Genomic DNA, 22,902 nt, shown 5'->3' with positions numbered 1-22,902 from the left:
TCCAATACTCACCTTAAATAGCAATCCCTTGGTGCATGCCGATTTTGTCTAGGACCTAATTGAAGTAGTTAGCCGAGTGGCACGGAGTGCCTACGGTTAGAAACAACCATCCGGCATGGTTAGCATTTTGGAGGTAGAAAAGAGGCATGCATATGGATCAACGAAACGGGGTTACGCTCCTAATTTTGGGTTGTTCTTCCTCCTTCCCCTCCTTCAAATGAGAGGAGCCTGACCTCCCTCTCTCGTCTTCCCAACATTCCCGCTCTCCTTCCTCCTGCCGCGGCGCTGTCGTGATACGGCAGCTGCTGCGAGGCAACGCGGCAACCCGCCATCCCATTCGGAGGAGGGAAGGCAACGTTAACGGCGGCGCATTCGATAGCCTGCACACATTACATCGTTGCAGGGAAACCATTGCACAGGACATGGCCAACAGCGGCAGAGAGCACAAGCGTGGCGTTCCACGTCCACCACCATTGTCGCTCTTCATCGGTAGGGAACAAGAGGTCTCCATGACCGCGCAGGCACCTGTGACGCGGACACACCCGGCCGCCGCCGGCAACAACAAGAAGAGGATGCTGTCCAAGCAGCTGTCCATGAAGGAGACCACCAGGGAGGTCAAGTGGGAGAAGCGCCGGCGGCAGATTCAGCGGCAGAGAAGCAGCATGGGCATGTACGACGCTGACCGCGAGGCCAGCGCCAGCATGAACGCCATCGGCAACGGCGTGACCGACGAGGACCTTGACGAACTGAAGGGGTCTATGGAGCTTGGGTTCGGGTTCAACGAGGAGAACGGCGGGCAGAACCTCTGCGACACGCTCCCCGCCCTTGACCTGTATTTCGCCGTCAACCGGCAACTCTCAGAGCCCAAGATGCGGGTGTGCAGCCGCTCGTTGCCATCCCTTTCCATGGCGAGATCCTCATCTTCCACACAGTCGAGCCCGGGCGGTAGTCCTATGGCGCAGCACTCTCTCCTTGACTCGCTGAAAATTTCCAGTCCAGGTAAGTAACGTTTTTCTTGTTAATGTGTTGTTAGATTCCGGAAGTTATGTGAATAATTCTTCATGCTTTTGGTTGTTTGGTCCGTGTGACGCAACAGGCGACAACCCTCAGCTTATCAAGACAAGGCTTAGGCAATGGGCTCAGGTAGTTGCTTGTTCTGTGAAGCACTCTAGCTGAAAACCTCTGCAACTGACTACTCTTCCTGAAGAACCGTTGTTGTACCGATTGTTTCGATAGCTGGCGAGTGAGAGGACATGACCGGTGCTACCTATTAACACAACGTCGTAACCTTGTTGCTCTGGTGACGCCCCATGCATGGCTCTTGTGCATAGTTTAGTGCGTATGTATGTGCTGGCAACATTTGTGCGCCGTCCCTGTACTGACAGGACAACATTTGATACAAGGACATTCTTCATGTTCATCAACTGCTTTTGCTGATCCATTTTGTTGACAACCTAGGAGCTCATACCGGCAAGATATATATTCACTAAAAACATACGCTCACCCGAGGGGACAAATTATCTCCACCAGAAATCAGAGCCAGTAATTGTACTGTACGGATTGTAGGGGAGAACATTTGGACCGCTCAAATTTCGGTTCTGAATCACAGGCTTTAGATGTACATATGTAATACAACAAGCTGAATGTCTGAAATAACTGGGCGTTGCTTGTACAGTACTACATGTGCCCCATCTTGCTCAGGTTGTTGGTTTAGTTCACATAAACTCTGAATTGCCTGTCTATGGCCCTTTTTAGAGAGAAAGTTACATAATTATGTCATGGTTCAGAGCAATATACATGCTTCTGAGGCCGCTCCGATGCCATGAACAGCCTTATTTCCATGTCGATGTTCATATTTAGCCACCCGCTGTTCATATTACTGTTGAATGCAGTCCTTAAGGATCTAAGTGCAATAATTTATCTATACTTGCAACAAGCAATTAAAATAGCCAGGATAAACACATCATAGGCAACGCTACTTCTAATTATCATCTCTAATACAATCAATAAGTAGATCTCTATATCCACGTACGGGGAGGCCTACTAGTATGGATACATGATATTCTAACATCTATTTGCGACCATAGAAAAAACATCTACTTGTAAATTACTGAAAATACAAAAACAGCAGCAGCTGAGATTATAGTCGCTCTTGAAACTTAACTTCTTTTTCTTGGCTTCTCGCTGTCCATCACAGCTACCAGTCACAGAGATCAGAGATGGTAAGCCAACTAATCGAACAACACTGAGAGAAGGGAAGAATAGGAACTCATCTCTTAGATAGGAACAGCTGCGAATCATCTATGAACAGCAACACGGCAGGACAAGATAGCAGCTTGGTAACGTTTCAGTGATCATCACAAGTTCATAAATGATAAACCCACAAAACAAGCACAACAAAGTTCTTATTTCACGGACTTCTTTCACAAGTCAGAAAAGACACAAAACCGCACACACATAAGACATAATCAAGGTCCAGAGTCCCAAACATAACGAAAGAGACACGTTCATGAAAGTTAAATTTTTTGATAAAAATGACAACTTGACAGCATGATGCCATCATGTGGCCTCCTGAATCATCAGCTCTTCGATGCCTACATTTCGCATACCAAGGCAACGAGCTCGCCCTCCACCGTGCCTAGGTGAGCGCCTTATTAGACCTTCTTGAAGTCAAACTACTTTTCCAAACACTGGAGCATGCTAGTTGGACCAATGCTGATTGGAATCCCAAGGGCAGCAAAGCGACCCCTCAAGGTGTTCTCTTCTATCTTCGGGAGTCCACGCATCGGTCCACTGAGCCAACAGTCACTCGATGATAGTTTCATCATGGTAAGGCTGGGTTCAATCCATACATGAGAAGGCCAGTTGGACCAAAGCCAAGGAGACACAAGGCCCTCCTTGGTATTATTGCCCATCAACTACTCCGATATCACGACGACTACTCTTACGTCCTTGATTGTACTCATTATCGTCAGTAAAGTATGCATGATTTCCCTTGAGAGAAAGGGTAATCTTTGGCACTCGGACAAAGTACATCGTTAAGCCCAAGAAACACCACATGGTCAGGCAAGCAATCAATTTTCACAAGCCTCTCTGCACCATCATCAGCTCGGTACAATTTAATTTCCGTAGTATTCGGAACAGGAAATTTAGGTCGGCATCTGTATCAGGATCCTCGAACTCTTTTAGTCTTGAGGCAAGCAGCAGACCACCCCATGGAGCCTGAACAATGTGTATAGCATCGGGACAAAAATCCTAATCCCCCACCCTAGTAATCGACACTGTAATAGAAGGATCACTAAGATCGAACGCATGAATTTCCCTCATTTCACTCACTGCATACAAAAACCCATCCTTGTAGGTGCAGTCCCTGTAGTGACAATGTGGTTGCAGCAAGGTCCACTTATCATCCCCTACTCTTGCAAACGAGAGGTGAGTGTATGGCTTGTGGATGAGCACCATGATGTAGCTTCCAGTGGGTGTATCATGGAACATAAACGCTTTGAACTGGAAGTATTCCCCCAGCTCACGACGAGGGATGATTGATGCCTTGAAGAAAGCTTCTCTGGCAGAGTGTCTTGGGTATTCATACTCGTGGACAGAACCCGAGTCATCAAAGATGGGCTTCACGTACTCGATGGTGGTCACTGAAGGGAGAGCAATCTGTTGCCCAACGATAGGATTGACAAGGTGCGTTTCAGATCTATGGGTCGACGGTGACCAGGAAGTCAAGTGGGGACCCAATCAGAAACCTACCGCAGAGAGGTGGCTCTGGGAGGGTTAACCCGTAAACCCTCTTCTCCACTAGACTGTAGAAGCACGCAACATTTTCACCAGCAGATTCAGAGGTGTAGAGCAGGCAAGGCGTCTGGGTCTGCTTGTGCTTGCCAAGATTCCGCATTGCGGTGTATGCAAACTTCCATAAAGTGCAGATAGAGCCGACACGTACAAGATCAGTGATGTCAAGGGTGGCAAAGACATGCATTAAGATGTCTTCTGGTAGTTCAAGAAATGTGCCCATCGTAGTTCTTTTCAAAATGGGAGCTACGCTCCAGCCTCTGTATTAATAGATGCACACGGTAATTTTCATATTACAACGTACGAGTATATCATTCAATTATTACAATCATTGATCGGATAAGGTTGAGACAAATATCAACCAAAGAAAAACGATGGGCATCAGACTGCTAAACATTTGCAATCCTATCAATATGCCGCCACCCTGGAAAAGAAAGTCATGCACAATCATGAGTAGCCGGTTGCATCCAGAAACTATATTCCTCGCTAATCCTCCGGGAGAAAGAAGCCCATAACCGAATCCAGTGTGCAGCTTGGTGAAAAACCTGCAATAAATTAGTTTCCTTTTGTTCGTTAAAAACAATATCATTTCTTCTTGTCCAAATAGCCCAACACAAAGCTGAAACGCCAATACTATCCTAGCTCTATCAATTTTAGGCACTCCGAGTTTAACCAATTATTAAACATATTAGTAATATTAGGAGGAGCCGGAATGTTGTATGTTTGATAAACCATTCGCCAAACAATTTTTGCAAAAGAACAAGCAAGAAACAAATGTTCAACAGTTTCATTAGAATCACAAAAGCAACACTTTTGACACTGATTCCAATATCGTTTTGCCAAGTTATCTTTAGTTAACAGTATTTCGTTATTAACAAACTACATGAACATTTTATTTTTCAAAGGAATTTTAAGCTTCCATAAGTATTCACGAAGAAATCTCGTATGACCATTCATCAAATCAAGATAGTAAAATTTAACCGTAAAATCTCCAGAATCCGTCAGCTTCCACACAAACCGATCGGACTCATTAGAGAGATTGACTGACATCAAATGCTGATACGGGTGCAAAATTCATTCCATTTGTGATCATTGAAACCTCTCCTAAAACATATGTTAAGAGGGTCCTGGGCTAAAACAGTTGCCACCAAAACATTTTTGTGTTGAGCTGTGTTATACAACGACGGATATTGCATGGTTGAGCCATTGCCAACTTCGAAATATCCTCTGCTGAAAAACTCTTGCTTCAAACGCATGAGACCTTTCTAAAAAGGAGAATCCGTGGGTTTAGCTTCAATTTGCGCAAGAGTTTTATGTTTAAGGTATTTGTTATGCAAAAATTGCTGGCACATACCTCAGTTCGTCAGAAGCTTAAACAACCATATGCTGAGTAAACATTTGTTTTTTTGTTCAAGAACCTCTATAAAAACCCCCCCCCCCCCCCCCCCCCCGATCTTCTGGCCTACATAGTATGTTCCATGTACTTAAACGGTATTTGTTTGTATTGTTGTCTGATTGCCAAAATAAAGTAGAGCGATAAAAATCAAGACGTTTCATAAAACCTTTTGGAATATCAAGGAAAAACAACGTAAACATAGGAAGGCTGGTTGACACTGAGTTGATAAGAACGAGCCTATCACCATACGAAAGCATTTTGCTTTTCAACATCCAAGTTTAGAAGCAAAAGAATTCTCAACAGGGTTCCATTCCGCATTACAAAGAATCTTGTGATGGATAGGTACAACGGTAAAGTCCCGACTCACATCCAAGAGATTGTTTTTATTGATGTTCCATGTCTTTAGCTTTACCGAAGCAAAAAAGCTCACTCTTATGAAAGTTAATTTTTTCCCCGAGAGTTGTTTAAAAATACAGAGAATCAATTTCATATTCGCCACTTTTGCAATGTCATGTTCCATAAACAATATTGTATCATCTGCATATTGACGTATGGAGACACCGCCATCAACAAGATGAGGTAGAAGGCTGCCCACTAGCCCCTCTTGTTTGGCCCGAGCGATCAAAATGGCTAACATATTAGCTATGATGTTAAACAGTATCGGAGATAGAGGATGGTATTGTGTCACTCCCTTTCTAGTTTGGAAGTTATGTCCAACATCATTATTGACTCTAATTCCACACTCCCACCTTGAACATAGTGTTTAATTTGTCTACACCACACGGGATCAAAGCCTTTCATTCTCAGTACTTGTTGCAGGAATGGCCACTAAACTTTATCATATGCCTTTTCAAAATCAGTTTTGAAAAGAACTGCATCTATTGTGTTCTAGTGTAACTCATTAATAGACTAGTGGAGTACAACTACACCTTCTAAAATATAACAACCGGGCATACACGCAGTCTGGGTATGCGTGATCACTTTATGTGCCAAGTCAGAAACACGATTAGTACCGACCTTAGTGTAAATTTTGAAACTAACATTCAACAAACAGATTGGTCTATATTGGTGAATTTGAACCTCATTCTCATTCTTGCGAAAAAGAGTAATCACCCCAAAGTTTAACTTAAATAATTGTAATTCTTCTCTTTGAAAACAGACAAACAGTGCCATCAAATCATCTTTAATCACCTTCTAGAAATGCTAGTAGAACTCAACAGGAAACCCATAAGATCCTAGAGCTTTATTGTGTTAATTTTTGAAATTGCCTCGCATACTTCCTCGACGGAGAAGTCAGCAATCAAGAGGCCATTTTCCACTGTGGACAACTGAGGGATATCCTGAACACGGTCCTCCATCATGGAGAAGTTGTTTTTATCAGGGGCACCAAAAAGCTTTTTATAGTACTCATTAAAAAACACTTTAAGGTTTTCATCACCAACAATGGTTCCCTCATCATGTTCAAGTTGAAAGATTTTTTCCCTATGTTTCCCATTAGTGATTAAAATAAAATATTTAGTATTGTTTCCTCCTTCTTGCACATATTTCACCTTAGCCCTCTAAGTCCAGTTGGTCTCTTCATCACTCCTAAGTTTGTTAATTTTTTCATTCGCTAGCTTCAACTCTTCTCTTTCCAGTATAGACAAAAGAATTGTTCCTGCTTTAACGTCCAAAGTATCAATAATACCTAAGAGACGTTCCTCTTCCTTTCTATACTTTCCGCTTAAGTTCTTTGCCTAGCCCCATAAGAATCAGCGCAAGTGCCTTATTTTTTTTCCAAGTTTCAATAGGTGGGTTTCAAGGTGAGACTTCTGCCCATTCGGTGGCCACCCCATGTCAAAAAATCCATCTTGAAAGAGCCAAGATAATTCAAAAGAGAACTTAACATTATTTCCAACATGCGCTTGATGACCAGAATCAGTCAACATGGGAGTGTGATCAGATCCTGAAAGAGATAACGCCCTAACAGAAACAAGTGGAAATTTGCGTTCCCATTCAACACTAGCCAAGACCCGATACAATTTCTCATAAGTCGGATTCTTTCTACAACTTGCATAGGTATCGTGGTGACCCAGCGTACCACTACATGGTGAAGTACACAAGTCATTGACATAACACAAGTGAAACAGCGTTCCACTCATATTACATCCCTCAGAGTGGTACAACAGAAACATATGCGAGTCCAAGGCATGTCTATAGAAGGATACACAAACTGTTTACAGAAGATCGACACAGCCTCCTACTTTACAGTGAGGTAAAACTTCAAATAAAACTCCAGAAGAATGACTCATAGTCTAACTTATTGCTAACCCTAGCTGTAGAGATACCAGGCTTGCTATAGAATTGTAGCTACTTAGGTGCTAGGATTAGGAAAAAGTTAACTTCTATTACTAGTCTAAGTTTTCACTCTAGCTGATGAAGAAGTTGACTTCATTGACTTCTTTGATTGTATTCTCCATCTTGTTGCAGTTGAATCCTTCATCTTCGAGTTGGTAGTTTCTCCTTCGGTGCCTTGATCTAAGAAGGGGGTTCAAATGGGAGGGAATGAGTACGATCGTACTCAGCAAGTTCATATTAGGAAATAGGTGTATCATGCACTAGCTATAGCCACAGATCAGAAAGTCATAGGCGAATGCAAGTTTTCGTAAACATTTCTTCAAAGGTTTATTTTATTCTGAAAACTATGCCCATCAGTCTCCACAGGTTGAACAGAACTTCATGGAGTTCCTTTCCTGCCGCGTTCGTAGTCCCTTCCCGGAACTGGGAGTGACGAGCCACAATTTAATACACTCTGTAGATGTGCGTTACTTTTCTCATAAGAGACCTTATCTTTGTTGCCAATCGGGCACGTGATTTCGTCCACACTTTTTTGGTTTGGGGCCCAGTATAAGATCCAAGCCAATCACTGCCTTCTCCGCGACCCCGCAGACACACCCTTTTGTAAGTCTGTCCTGCCCTTTATCTATGGAGAGACCGACCCAGGCATTTGTTCTCACCTATACCATTAAGCTAGACTGTTCCAAACAATTTCATATGCCATGTCCTATACACCATAGATAGACCGACCCGGACAACCCTTACAATCCATCATAGACCTTTAATAAGTCTGCCCTCTCCTATATCTAATGGTAGACCGTTACAGACCACTGTCCTCACCTTTACCAATAGATAGACCGATACAGGCAACCCTTATCACTAGTCCATTGATATGCGAGTGGGAAAAGATACAGCTGACTTCCCCAGAGCCATTGTAGATCTTATGGTTAACGCGATATGTACGGCGCTAGAATCACTAGACGGCATTGGTAATTATTCCTAGATGAATAGAACCCTTGCAATGGAACCTCCACCATATCAACACATACCATGGTTCCATTTCCCATCACATAGTCATATTCATAATTGTAAAATAATATTTTGCTTTTCAATGCAAGAGTGATAAGTATAGTACTTTGCATATAGTTTGATAAAAATAATCAAATGACACGAGCAAGCGATGAACTTACCTTTATTGACTGTAAGATTATGCAGGAAAAAGCTTCGATACATGAGAACTCCAAATTCTGAAATACCATCATTGTCCGGTAAGGACAATGTTTAAAGAACTGGCAAGGATGCTATGATGCATAGTATGAGATGCAATCGTCCCGAGCGTATCCTAACCTCAATGATTTATGATTGATGAGTTGTGAAGATTTCTTTAGGGTGTTTTGCACTTTTAGGATGGTTCTCAAACAAGGTTCTTATTAGCGTTGGTGATATTATAGCATAAACAAGTGATATAATGCATCATAATGAGCATACACACAAAGAAATAGTGGATGTATAACAAGTAAAGAGTAGTTATCAGTTTTGAAGTTCTATTGGACATGGTTGATGATTGCATATATTATACTTCAAAAGAATAACTTTTGAAGAACATATTGATTAAGAAATAGTAAGTATTTCAAATAAGAACTATGGGCTTCTATGGTTTGCTTGATATTTTTTCAAAAGAATAACTTTTGAAGAACATGTTTAATAAAGAACAAGAATTACTATAAGTAGGAGCTAATTGCTACTAGGGTTTACTATTGGATTAATATAGTTCACTAATAGGGACTAATTGAGTTCTTAAGTGGAATGGGTCTATATGTAGCAAATATTAGCAGGTTTATTACTATGGTTTCTTCTAGACATCATATCAAAGGATGGTTCAAGGTGATGCTATGATTTAGGGTTTACTATAACTTCTCATTTGTTTCACTAAGTACTCAATCATGGTTTCTAAGCTAGGTGGTTTATTATTTCCTAAATAGGGTTTGGTGGGATAGGAGCATGTGATGTGAATTTGCTACACAAGATTGGTATTAGGTTTGATCTCCATAGTTCTTCTGGGGTTTGATGGTTGAGGTTAATTCCAATGGTGTGATATACTAAGTATGAAGATCATTGGTGTTAACATGTGGATAACAAATTAGGGTTTGCTCCTAAGTGGCACTAGTTGGTTATATAAGGTTTATTCAAAATAAAAGGCATATATAGGATGATGATTTCATGTGAATTGTACCTAGTTTTATTTTAGTAGATCATGAGCATGCATTCATTTGTTTCTTATTAATATTCTATATGTAAAGGTGAAGTTTATATGATCACATGGGCTAAACCCCTAAGGTTTTAGGATTGCAACTAATTTAGCGTGATCACATGAAATAATGAGATCAAGATTCATGTTTATGTTACAACTAGGGTTTCTAAATTGTGATATAATTTTTTAATTGATAATTGGTAATAGAGTTAAGGTGATTAAATACTTTGAAATAAAATTGATAGTAGTCTTAGCATTTTATTATTTTAAAAGGTTTAAGATTTGAGACAAATACTAGTTAGGGTTTAATTTCCAGAATTAGAGTTCTATGGTTGTTATTTAACTTGTAAATTATTAACTTGTTAAATAAAAAGGTTGAAGTAAAAAAATAACTTTTCATTACAAAATAACATTAGTTTTTATTATTTTCTTACTTGATCATTTTTTTTTAAAAATAGAAATAGTAATTTGCAAATTCGGGTTTATGAATTACCACTAATATTTAAGTTAATGAAAAGATGATTAAGAAAATTAATCTTAGCATGTTATTTATTTACTGAATAGCTATTATTTAGTTTTTATACTAAACTAATTTATTGAATTCAAATTGTGTATTAAATAAATGAAAAGACATAATTAGTAAAGGTAAAAATAATTAAATTTTCATTTTGACACACATTTTAGTTTATATTTTTATTGAATAGAGTTTATTTTTGTGAGCATTTTGATATATTATTTACATGTTTTGATTTGAAATGAGTTTTATTTATTTTGGCTAAGTTTCAATTATTTTCTGGATTTTTAATTAAATAGGAACTGCTATTTACAGCCAGGATGGATCTATCCCTAGTCATTGACAGGTGGGGTCAATGCCACGTTGGCTGCCATGTGACCTTGACCGAGGTCAAAATCCAGGACGCCCACTGGAGCTCTGGCCGGCGGCCAGTCGATCGACGATAGAAGACTCCTGCGGCGCGGCGCGTGTACTCATTCGAATCAGCGCGACTCAGTGAACCTAGTGTTGGTGGTGTTGTGACCAAATTGTTGCCGGAGCCTTGCCGGCGGCAAGCCCGAGTGGCGGTGGATAGTGAACGACGACGAGGCGGCACTACGGGGCACAATCGAGCAGGCCAGGGACACTGCAAGATGTAGAAGCTCACCAGGAGTCGGTAGAGCTTGGTGGCAAGGACTGGGGTGGTCCAAATCATCGGCTGCGATGGTGACCAGCGTCGGAGAAGAAGGAGTTGGTGTGGACGCTCCCGAGCACGGCGGCTCGATTCATTATACAGGGTGGGAAAGTCGAGTACGGAGAGGTCGATGGCATCGACGTCGAGTCGCGGGGAAGCTCCAATCACCGGCGAGAAGAGTTGGCCGGGGAAGCTAGGGTTTCGGTTCTTCCCGAAATTAAAGCAGAGAGAGGGGAAACTAGGGTTAGGGTTCATCTGGTGGCGGCGCATTGAGCTTTATAGATGCCGGAGAGCGGTGGCGAGGATCTTGGCGTGGCCGGGCGGCATCGAGACGACAGCGAGCATCTTGCAGCGATGGACAAAGACGATGGCCTCCACCTATGCGAAAACAAGACGAAGAGGTATTGTGGGCTGGGCCAAAGGTGGGCTTCATCGATGGCTGTGATGCGGGGCTCCTGTTGGGTTGGCTTCGGCTGCTCCGGCCTGCCAGGTAAGCCCTCCTCCTCTCTTTATTTTCTGTTTTCATTTGCTGTTTTAAAATTCTGTTTTAAAATTCTGTTTTAAAATTCTGTTTTAAATTTGTTGTTTGAATTTACTTCTAAATTTTGGTTTGTTTTGTAGATCTTTATACTGGATTGATTTCGACTATAACATCACAAGTAATAAGTACTTGGATATTTTATTTAATATTCTTTGTTTGATGTTTTTATATACATACATAAACATTATGAAAAAGAGAAGGAATATCCCACATGAGTAGGATGTCATATTTTAAATTAAAGAGTGTTCAAATTAATTTTTCAAAAATACTCCATTAACCAAGTGTTAGTAGTATTTTTGTACTTCCTTGTAAATAACCCTTCCTAATTTAATACTACATTGGTTTCTTGATTTGGAGATGATGTTGGGTTCATGATTTTATGTGAAAGGTTATTTCTAAGGGTTTTAATAGATGATTGAATAAACTCTATAGTTACTCATCTTTCTTAGCATCTTCTAACTTTGATTACTTACAATAAATCCCAATCTCATCATTGGTTAATTCACTTGCTTATATAGTGATTCGATTTTATAGAACACTACTTTATTTGGTTTGCTAAACAAGTTACTTGGAAGGCAAAAATAGAATTGGATATTGGTTTCACTCTACTTACCAAATGGCATTTAGTCCTTAAGTATATATGGCTTGGTTTATACTTGTGATTCATGATACACAAGTTAGGGCATAATACTTTATGTGGAGTGAATCCTAGGTGAAAGGTTTAGGGTTTTGGTGGTGCTTCACTAATTGGAGTATAAAAATAGGCATGAGGCATGACAAGGTTCTACTTATCATTTTATGTGATGAATGATATCTGTTTATCATATACGTTTAACTTATCAATCAAATCTATAGGGCATGGTCATGCATTAGACATGATCAACTTATTCCTCACTAATCTCTCTTTGTTATTCCTCTCATCACACTCATTCTAGATTCTTAGGGTTTATAATTAATACCAAGTTGTGATGATTATGGAATTGGTTTCATAAGGTATTGCTATTGGAATAGGGTTCTCACCTCCAAGATTAAAGGTTGGTTTGAACAAGTAGAATTTAATACTACTCTAGTATTCTCTAGGATAGACATGGATATGGTTAGCATCTATAATCTCTCTCAATTCTAAATGTCTTGGAGTAGCCTAAGGTCCTACTTAAGAGATGATGATATGATTCTCTAAATATATGGTTTGCCTAGGAATTCTACCTTGGTATCTTATGTAGCTTGTTCTTCAGGAAATCTGATAAACCTGCATCTTGTGGTATGCCTCCACCTCCTAGCTGCTTCATCTTGATCCTAGCTAATGCATATGGAGTGGCTCTATGTGTTTGTTTTCTTGTATCATGCTACAAGATGATCAAATGGATGAAGGGTGTGGCTCCTTTTATAGGCTTGGGCAAGCTCTAGTATCATGACACCTAGGTGGGTGACTCTTGTTGTGGTGTGATGATTAAGGTGCTTGGTTGTCATACTCTTATCCATAGCAATCCTTTGGGCATGAGGTGGCATAGCTTAGGAGGCAAGTCATGTAGATATTTTCATCCTATGTGGCATTATCATTATCCTCTCATATGATTTATTTTTGGATAGCCAAGTGGCATTTGTTACTAAATATCTTGTGGATAGTTTTTCTATTATGGATGAGTCACTATATCATATTTGATTGGATTTATATTATAATATTGGTCAAAAGGTCAAGGTTGAAGGTTATTCCAAAATTGTAGAGAGTTGGGTTTGATTTCACCAAGGCATGATCATATGAGTTTCAAAATACTCATAGTTAGTTTTATTCAAATAGTTTGAACTATAATTCGTAATTTAAATGGATTTACTTTTATGATATTCCATATATTTAATAAGTTATGATTTAAATAAGAATGTGTGGCTTTTATGCACTTCAGACCCTGTGGTTTACCTTATTTGGTAATGAGTTTAAAATTGAATTAAATTACACACAAAGGTAGTTGCTAACTTTTAAGTGTTATTAAGTTAGGGTTTGATTCTTAAAGAATGTGTTGTTGTAAGGAATACCATGTTATGATCCTTTATAGGATTTGGTATTTGATCCTCACTTAAAGTGTTGTGTAATAGTTCTAGTTCCATTTGATCCAACCTTTAGATCAAATTATATCTACCCAAAACAAAATTTTAGCAAATGTCACATTGAGGTTTATAGCGCTTGACTTGATGAGCTACTTTAATTCCAGCAAGTCAAGTGAAACTTCAGTTACTGTGACAAGTTTTATTTGAAAGCAAAATTTCCCGGATTTTCTATGCATGAATGCAATGCACACTTTGGTGTTCTCTCATTTTGTTGCCTCTAAACCTGGGATATTACAGGTATATTGATGACCGAGAGCGCAATTTCTCTCAGGTTAAGATTCTCAATAATTGTATTAAAGATAAAAGGCCAACGAGGATTAAAGTTGTCATTGCATTTTTCCTTAGGCATGCAAATATATTAGAACCTCTGGCTAGCAAAAAAGGTAAAGGCTTAGCTTCACATAATCGCACTAGCTCGGAAAGAAATTCATGTTTATGATAATCCCAAGCACCCCATAGATAGGCTCTAGTGCCCACTCGAAACCATCAAACTTTGATCGAATGACGAACTTTACACAAAAATCACCATTATCAACTCTTTTAACGGTAAGGGTCTTGGTATTAATACCAACAACAATTCCACCCGACCTCGCACGTGGAGGTAAGAAATACCAAGAAAATTCTTGTCCACTCGCTAAATCAACTGGGAAAGGTACACCACACTTTGACCTTCCTATTTCTAAAATCAAGAAAATGATCCCTGATAGACTCCACCCAGATCTCTAAAACCCTCACTATTCCACGACATTCCTCTCAGACCCTCCATTAAAATTTGTTTTTAATTCTAATATGGTTACTTCATCTCACTTTTTTCTTGTCATAAGACTTGTTCTTATGCACACCTTTAGTTTTATTTTTTTGCAACGCAGATCAACCAAGCCACCCCCATGTCATTTACATCGTCCTCCAAATCTTCACATAAATTTGAGGCTCAAGAAACTACTAAACACCGAGGTTGTTCAGGCAGAAAGTTTATCATTATCTTTTTAACAAAGTAAGCATTCTATGGAGTTCATTATCTTTTAAGAAAACAATACATGCAACTCTATCAGCCCAATAAGCTCCCAAAGACACCCCAATTAGATTCGCCTTATTAAGAATTTTCTCATTTGAAAAGGAGACAAAATGCGAATTTAAAGCTGGACATGGACCTTATCCGGAGTGTTCATCACGACGCTTAGCAAGCAATATTGCCGTCTGAAGTTTGGTTGCATTCTCGTTAGACTTGGCACCCAATCTTCCTCTCGATAGTGCCCCCTAGAAGCTTCCTAACTGATACCTCCAAAATATATGATTTCTTCCTTTGAAATTTTTGTTGGAACAGATTTTTAACCATCATCTGATTTTGTGAAAACGAAAGTCCATTAGAAGAACCCTGAGCGATGATCCGAGCTGCATCAATAACAGGCACAGAAGATATCGCGGTGCTAGGTTAGATCGACGTAACCCTCATAGTTGTATGTCCCAGGGCGGGTGCTCCATGCAAGTTGGGCCTCCAAGATCCAACCGCCGCCAGGTATGGGCTAGTAATGCGGTCCAACAACAGCTGCACACCATCATCACCTTGAACATAATTGATATCATATGAATGCCTTCCAATAGGATCATCTGTTGCTTTACTGAAAACAAGACCCATGGTTTTAGTAATAATATAAGAGTTTTCATCTAGAGAGGAATCATTAGGTTCTGAAAACACATGTTCATACCTAGAAAAACCTCCCGATCGTCAGCCATAGCAGCCCAAGAATGCTTAATTGGAGAGGAATCCAAGACCTGACCAGGAGCTGGTACTGGAGTTTTGTCCTCATCACCCTTATCACAAACCTTATTGTCGGTATTTTTCTTCTGGCCTCCCTATCATCACTCCCCTTTCCCTCCTTACTTGTATCATCATCATCATCATCATCATCATCATCATCCATGTCTCCTTCATATTTGGATACATCATCCATGTCTCCTTCATCTTTGGATGCATCATCATCATCCGTGTCTCCTTCATATTTGGATGCATCATCCATGTCTCCTTCATCTTTGGATGTATCATCCATGACCACGTCTGGAGCAGGAGGAGACTGCACACCCTCTACCTAAAACCTTAAGCTATAAAAGTCCCCTTTTATCTTAATATCCAATCTAGCTAGAATGAGAGTAGGATCAAGACAATTAATATAGGTGCGCCACACATCTGTAGCCCTAATAAAGGCGATATCAATGTCTATAGTTTTTCCAAAGATATCACTAAAAGTCCAAAGAGACAAGAAATCATCAAGGGCACGAGGTGGAAGGTCATACACTCTTACCCAATTCAGGAGTCTAAGGAGGTTGCACCTCCTTCTTCCAGAAATAAAACTCATGAACATTTAGTGTTTGGCACTGTCTAGCGACCAAAATGTTGAACACAAACCAAGTCAAGCTTACTAGGAAAGTTAACCCGAAAAACACCATCCTCAATCTGCTTTACCTCCCACAATCAACTGCAGTTGAGCAATCACCTCAGCCACATACATTGAACCACCTGAAATAGACACTCTACCAAACGTGTGTTTTCAAGCCTAGGTCTGACCGACCCTAATAAAGGAAATTTCTAGAAACCTAGGTCCTCATGGCCAAGTCCATACCTTAACACCCGCGACTTTTGAGCTGAAATGAAAGGGAAATCGTTTGTGGCTTGATCCGGCTTCTGGCAACAATCGTAGAGCACCGTAACACAATCATTCAGACAATATCCTAGTCGCTTACACCGAAAACAAGAAGGGCCTTTCTTTTTTTGTTTCCTCTCGCGGTCTCAGCATCAGCTGCATTCCCAGCACCATCATCCACCGGAGTATCAACAGTAACTTGCTAATGAAGCGGTGCACCAACAATAGCCAACAGGGTTGCATCAGCTGTCACAATAGTACCAAGCTACTCATGAGTGAATCCCACCTTCCGAGTCTGCACATCAAAGGAAACTCGTGGCACAAAAACATGTCGCACTGGAGCAGAAGTACGAGTTGGTGCTAAAGTCTGCCGTGTAACATCAGTACCAAGGAGCAGAGAAGATTGAGTGACCAACGAATCCATAGTGCTAACCTTATGACTAGGCTCCGCGAACTGTCGAGCATCCCAAAGAAATTTGTTATTATCCCCTCGACCATAAAAATTGTTATTGTACCAGCGCTTATTGAAATTATTGTTGTAGCTGCCATTGCCACCAAAATTATGGCGACCATTGTGATCACGATGCTTGCTGATGTCGTCACTTTGTGACTCCGAATGCAGAGTGTCGTAGTCAGATAAGTCTTTTCCTACAAGGGTGACTCGAGGCTTTATATGGAACTCTTGGGGATTGGCTTAGAGGTATATCTTTTTCCTCTTCGTCTAGCAATCATGCAAAGCAAAGTTTTTTCCTTGCGTCCCCAACTCCACCATGTGGTTGTCAAGCACAATTTTTCGTGTTAGTGATTTTAGATAAAATAAGTAACACTTGACATAGGTATGCCTACCAGGCATGTCGATTAAGTACCCTAGGTCCACAGGAAAGCAAGAAGCCCATGGACTCGAAGCTTTGGAGGCCCAGAAGGTTGGAGGTTTTTGGGTTAGTAAAGTAGAGTTACTATAGGAAACTTGTATCAATATAGGAAAAGCCCAATGCGGCTCGACAATTTGTAACTTATACGGCATGGAAAAACTCGGCTTCGCCTCCTATATAAAGGGGAAGCCGAGGGAGAAAGAAGGGACCAAAATCATTGTAACGTAGCCACTGTAATATTGAGTTGAACACCTTTGTTCGGCTGAACCTTCGAAATCTACGTCCCCTCTATTTCTTACGAGACCCTAAGTCTACAATATGTAGGCATTGATGAGTTAATCCCTCGTCAATACTAGTAAAGTAAAGTAAATAAACTATGTAAACAAAATAAAACCGATAAGGATATAGTTATTTTTGGGTTTTATGTGTGATTAAGTATAGAAAATATTTTTGTATTTTCGGATTAAAATAGTGCTTCAAGTAGAAAGTAAGGTAAATGCAATGGAAAAGTGTTTCTTATGATTAAAATTGGACCAGCGTTCATGGGTTCACTTGTCTACTCTCTTTTTAAGTTGTAGTGGAATCTAACAACTCATCAATGAGATAATATAGGTGGAACTTCAATATGTGTTTCATAAGCATTCATATGGGCATCACGTCGTAACATATAGATGATGCAATACATCTCTCTTATACTCCACAAGAAAGGGTAAACTCCAAGCAATCTTGTATTAAGAATTAACAGAGCACAACATTAAGTACTTTGATATGATGTTTGAATATCAAATATGCTACCTTAAGCAAACAAGATTATCACAATTTTCACATGATAAACATAGCACATGCACTCACTTTGTCCCTAGTGAGGCAGCAAAGGAAAAGGTAATAAATCATGAATTTATTGTCACTATTCAATAATTAAAACCATGCCACTCCATCTAATACACACTTCTCCCCACACATGTTCTTGCATACAAGTTGGATCATAACAAGTACTTAAGGATGGGGTACATGATATGCATCTATCAACACATCTTACACATAAAAGATTTCAATCCCAAATCTCAATATCACAGAATAAAGATCCACCACATAAGAAGTAAATATATGACCATAATCATGTTGGGAAGCTCATATGGTACTAAGATCTATGAAGAACAAGAGAAAATAGATCAAGCTACTGCCACAAACCCATAGTCCAGAGGTGGACTACTCCCCCTTCATCATGGTGATGATGTGGAAGACGTTGGAGAAGGTGGAGATCCCTCCGACAGCGGGTCCGGTGGAGTTTCCCACTCCAATCTTTGTAGTTGCAGCCTCTTTTTTTATGTTTCAGTCTTTTCGGTGGCTCCCCCCTTGAGGAGAACCTGGGGGTGCTCATATTATATATATATATATATATATATATATATATATATATATATATATATATATTTTCTCGGTGGTGCCCCAATAGAGATTCATATATATATATATGATAAATAAATACTACTCGTGGGTGTAAGTAGACACACCTCTCATATACTACCATACGGAAGTATATAACATACTTTATTGGTTTGAGTATGTTCGTACACTATATCTAAGATACTCCAAACCAAGTTTCGTGAAAAAATGCAAGGGAACCATAGTTTACACTATATATCCGAAATACATGCATATGTATACGTAAAAAATGATTCTACGTAAAAAATGTACATACTGACTACAAAGTAGTATATATACTTCCAAAAAATTCTTATATACTTCATACTACATGTACATACTCTCCGGTATGATAGATACTCTCTAGATTATGAGAATTACGCGTGGGTGTAACTACACCCGGGTGTAGTATGAATATGTGATCTATATATATATATATATATATATATATATATATATATATATATATATATAGGGTCGCACTATTCTGAAACTGGTGCTCAGAATATTATTCTGAGCATCATCTAGCCTATAGGAGCGGACCCGAACGAAGGGAAAAAAATCCCCACGGACCATACCTACCTACGCACGAAGTCACGAACCCTGCCCACCCCTTCGACCCCTATCCCCCGTGCTCCCCACCGTCCTGCCTCCCGCTGCCGGCCACCCCACCGTCGGCCCAGAGCGCCCCCGCCGGACTTGCCCAGCCCCCGCCAGCGAGGTCCTCGTGCGTGTCGCCTCCTTCCTCTTTCTTGTTCGCTCCGCCACCGCCGCAGCTCGCCGCGGCCGCCCGCATCCTCCCCCTGCAGGTGGATGTATCCATGGCCTGCGCCGCCGCCCTCCCTGGATCTCCCTCACCCGGCTGCCGTCGCCGGTCCTCCTTGTAATCCGCGATTCTGCAACATCCCCGCGCGTCCAACGGCGGAGTTGCGCTCGCGCCGCCCCGTTCCCTGTCTGTCGCCGCCCAGGCTGCCCATCCCTGCAACCCTCCCCTTCCTCCATCTACGGTGACAAGCACGGGCCGGTTAGAGGCACACATGGAAACTTGATGTTCTTCCTTGGGCGTCGCCACGGTTGTGCTGCCGTTCTCACTGCACGCGCGTGGCTAGTTCTCACCGCAAGCTCCTCAGGACCTCAGGCCAGCAGCGAATGGTGCCACTCTGCCCGCGTACGTTGGTCGCTGGGGCCGCGCCCTTGATCGTCTCTCCCGCCGGGAGGCCGAGCTACATAAGCGGTGACGCGCCCAGCGCTGCTCCCTGAACCGGTTCAGCTAAGCAGCTCGCTGCATTTTCTTCAGCAAGTTCGTGCGATGTGAATTGATTTCCTAGATTAGCTGTCGTATAAGTACACGTACCCCTGCTAGGGAAGTACAAGACGTCCAACCGGAGAAGTGCATAATAATAAAACATGAAAAGGATAATTCTGAAAGTACTGACTCTTTAGCAGTACACGTGTTTGCTGCGAGAAGTACAATAGAATAAGAAAGAATTTAATCACCATGGTTTGTGAGATGAGCAGATCATTGTGTGCAATCAAAAAGAAATCATCATCTTGAAGCACCAGTAGTTACGTTCGAAACTAGAGGAGATCTGGTTCGGTTGGACAAAGCGCGTTCTCCTCCTCGCGTCGCCCCCTCCTGGCGACCGGGGAGGCGAAACCCTAAAGCGCGCCACCGCCGCCCCCCTCCCCTCCTCTCTCCCGTCTCCGCCGCTCCCAGAGGTGCTGCCGGGCTAAGCCCGCAACGCCGGTGAAGGGGGCGGTGGGGATCTGAGCTCTCGGCTCCCCCCACTGTGGCTAGGTGGAGGATCTCCGCGGCGGGCTCGCCATGACCTTGGAGGCGGCGCGACGGGCTCTCCTCTCCAACGGCCGGCCTCTGGCTCGGCGGATGGCGCGGCAGAGCTGGTCCAGCGGCTCCCTCGGTGGGGGCTCGGGACTGCGAGGCGGCGGCCTTGCTCGGTGAGGCGCCACCGGCTTCGACGGCGAGCGGTGGGCGCGGATGCGGTCCGGCATCTCGGCCGCGTGGGCGGCGAGGTTCTGGCGGACGGCGGTCATGGCGCGGGGCTGCTCCGGTGGCTGGCGGCGCCAGATTTGAAGTATCCTCTCAACTGCTCTTAGGCGCTTCCCACCACGCTGGATCTGGAACTCGTGGGCCTTGTGCCGCCGGTTCCATGGCTGGTGGTGGTGCTGGTGGCTGGAAGTGGAGTCCGGGAGAAATCCCTTTGCCGATCTCGGCTGCGACGGCGGCGACGCTGTAACATCCCAAGAATTTCAAAATAAAACAAATGAATTTCACTAGTTCCAAATTTTGGAACCAACAAAAACTTTTATTAATTAAGTAGGATACATATAGATCTTGTTTAAATCTTGTGTTTTGCCATGATGAGTGTTAGTATGCTTATGTGCTAAACCCTAAAACCCTAAAGTGATCAAGTGAAGATCACCAACCAAATAAAATAAAATAGAAAGAAATCAAATAAGAAAAACCTTAAACCCTAATCTTCTCCAAAAATCATTTGGATCTATTTTTGAGAAACCCAAAATAAAATTTAAAAGACATATGGGGGCATATAGCCCTAATAGGTAAATCTTGAACCCTACCTTTTTAATTATGCTAAATGGTGGTGAACCATTGTGAACCACACTAAACCCTAAACCTCATCCCTCTTTTCACCACCCTAGTTAAAATAGAATAAAAGGAAATTAAATAAGAAAGAGGCATATGTGCCTATGGCTACTTTTATAAATCTTTACCCTAGAACTTTCCACTTTGTTTAGAGGTTTGGAAAACCTTCACACACTTTACCTAGTACTTATCAAACCTAATCCAAGTGGTTTCCAAAGAAAATAAAAAGAAACTAAAAATGCCATAGAGGCATATGAGAGTAAAATAGCAAATTTGGGAAACTAAGAATATTGACCCTAGGACTTGTAGTGAATGGTTGGATCAGTTCCATATACCATTTCAACACTCAACAACACCAATTGGGTCAAGCCAGGTCAAATTTAAAATGAAATGCAACATATGCATAGAGGCATATGTGACACATAGCCATAATACCCAATTCTTGCCCTATGACTTTAAACCTTGACCAAATGGTGTGCAACCATTTCTAAACTTCACATAACCCTAAATTGACCCTAACCCATGTCCAAGTGAAGCAAGATCAACACTTTACAAAAATAATAAAAAGTGACACATCACCTCTTATGTGTTATGGCTATTTTTGCAAATCTTTGACCAAGACCATTTGAATTGGTTTCAATGGCTTGAAAATGTTTCTAAACCAATAAGAATCACATTAGAGTCAACCAAAGTCAATTCAAATGAAGAGAAATCACATAGTGAGAAAATCCCCAAAATTCACTCACATACACTTAGCCCAATTTGCAAATCTTCATATGAGGCCACCATTGCTTGCCCTATGGTTTCTAAAACTCTTATATAACAAAAACAAACCCAAATGCATAAAAGAAACCAGATTCAAATCAAAGGAAAATTCAAAACTCACATACATGTGATAATGGTCATATGACCCATTTATAAAATCTTCCCTACTTTACACCCCTGCTTTTGACTTTTCTTCAACCAAACTTGGTCAACTATGACCATGTCATCCAAGCCCATGTCAAGGTCAACAACTTTCATGTTGACCATCTCTGCTGAAGTTGACCAGGTTGACCAGAATAAGATGGACAAGTGAGGACTTTGAAATAAAGAGAAGATGATCCACTTTTTGAAATCTCACAAAACTTCACCAAAATGACCACCACCACCACCATTCTTTCTCTTTAATTATATGTTGGAGCTCCACCAAAAAGATTCTCAAAATTCAAAACTTTTTCTCATGCGGCCATTTATACAAACACTTGGCAGGCATCATTTCAGAAATTGCACACACCCTTTTACACACTGGATTTTGGCCTAAACCACATTAAACTTGTGATGATCACACTCCCCTGCATCCCCTGCATCAGTGCATGTCCTTGCTGGTGCTGAATAAAGTGGGGAGACAACAAAATTTTGGCCATGCCGTGCACCATGCTCACCCACATACACTCATCCTCTCTACCCCTCCCCTATCCCTCTCACCATGTCAAATAGGTAGCCTACCCTCCCCTGAGCACGCCTGTATCAGCCCAACGCAAAGAAACACACACATGTGTCCACAACGCGCGCGCCCAGACGCGCCAGAACCGTGCCAGCGCACGCGGTGAGCGCGCCCCGACGACACTCTGGACGCCGCAGTACATGTCGTCGCCTGGAGCCTCTCGTCCTCCCCTCGCTTTGCCCTCTTGCACGCGCCATCCCTACACTACCAGCTAGCTCCTGGACAACCCTACTGGCACGCGGGAGAGCCCTAGCCGTCGCCATGA

General features: G+C 41.6%; 1 protein-coding gene and 1 pseudogene across 1 annotated transcript; one reads left to right on the top strand and one right to left on the bottom strand.

The window, feature by feature from the left end:
- Nucleotides 1-171: 171 nt before the first annotated feature.
- LOC127334185 (uncharacterized) lies at nt 172-1,424 on the top strand. Its single transcript, XM_051360605.2, has 2 exons — nt 172-999; nt 1,097-1,424. The coding sequence occupies exons 1-2, from the start codon at nt 423-425 to the stop codon at nt 1,174-1,176; spliced, it is 657 nt and encodes a 218-aa protein (XP_051216565.1). The 5' UTR covers nt 172-422; the 3' UTR covers nt 1,177-1,424.
- Nucleotides 1,425-2,675: 1,251 nt separating this feature from the next.
- Nucleotides 2,676-16,655, bottom strand: LOC127328985 (uncharacterized; annotated as a pseudogene).
- Nucleotides 16,656-22,902: the final 6,247 nt, after the last annotated feature.

Source organism: Lolium perenne, unplaced genomic scaffold (assembly GCF_019359855.2).
Source record: "Lolium perenne isolate Kyuss_39 unplaced genomic scaffold, Kyuss_2.0 unplaced26, whole genome shotgun sequence".
NCBI lineage: Eukaryota > Viridiplantae > Streptophyta > Magnoliopsida > Poales > Poaceae > Lolium > Lolium perenne.
Note: the sequence above shows the minus strand (reverse complement) of the source record. Positions and strands in the feature narration are given on the sequence as shown.

Excerpts from the sequence above, each read along its gene's own strand:
- LOC127334185 (XM_051360605.2), top strand. The coding sequence starts at position 423 with ATGGCCAACAGCGGCAGAGAGCACAAGCGTGGCGTTCCACGTCCACCA. Across the intron at positions 1,000-1,096 it reads GCTGAAAATTTCCAGTCCAG|GCGACAACCCTCAGCTTATC; the intron begins GTAAGTAACGTT and ends GTGACGCAACAG.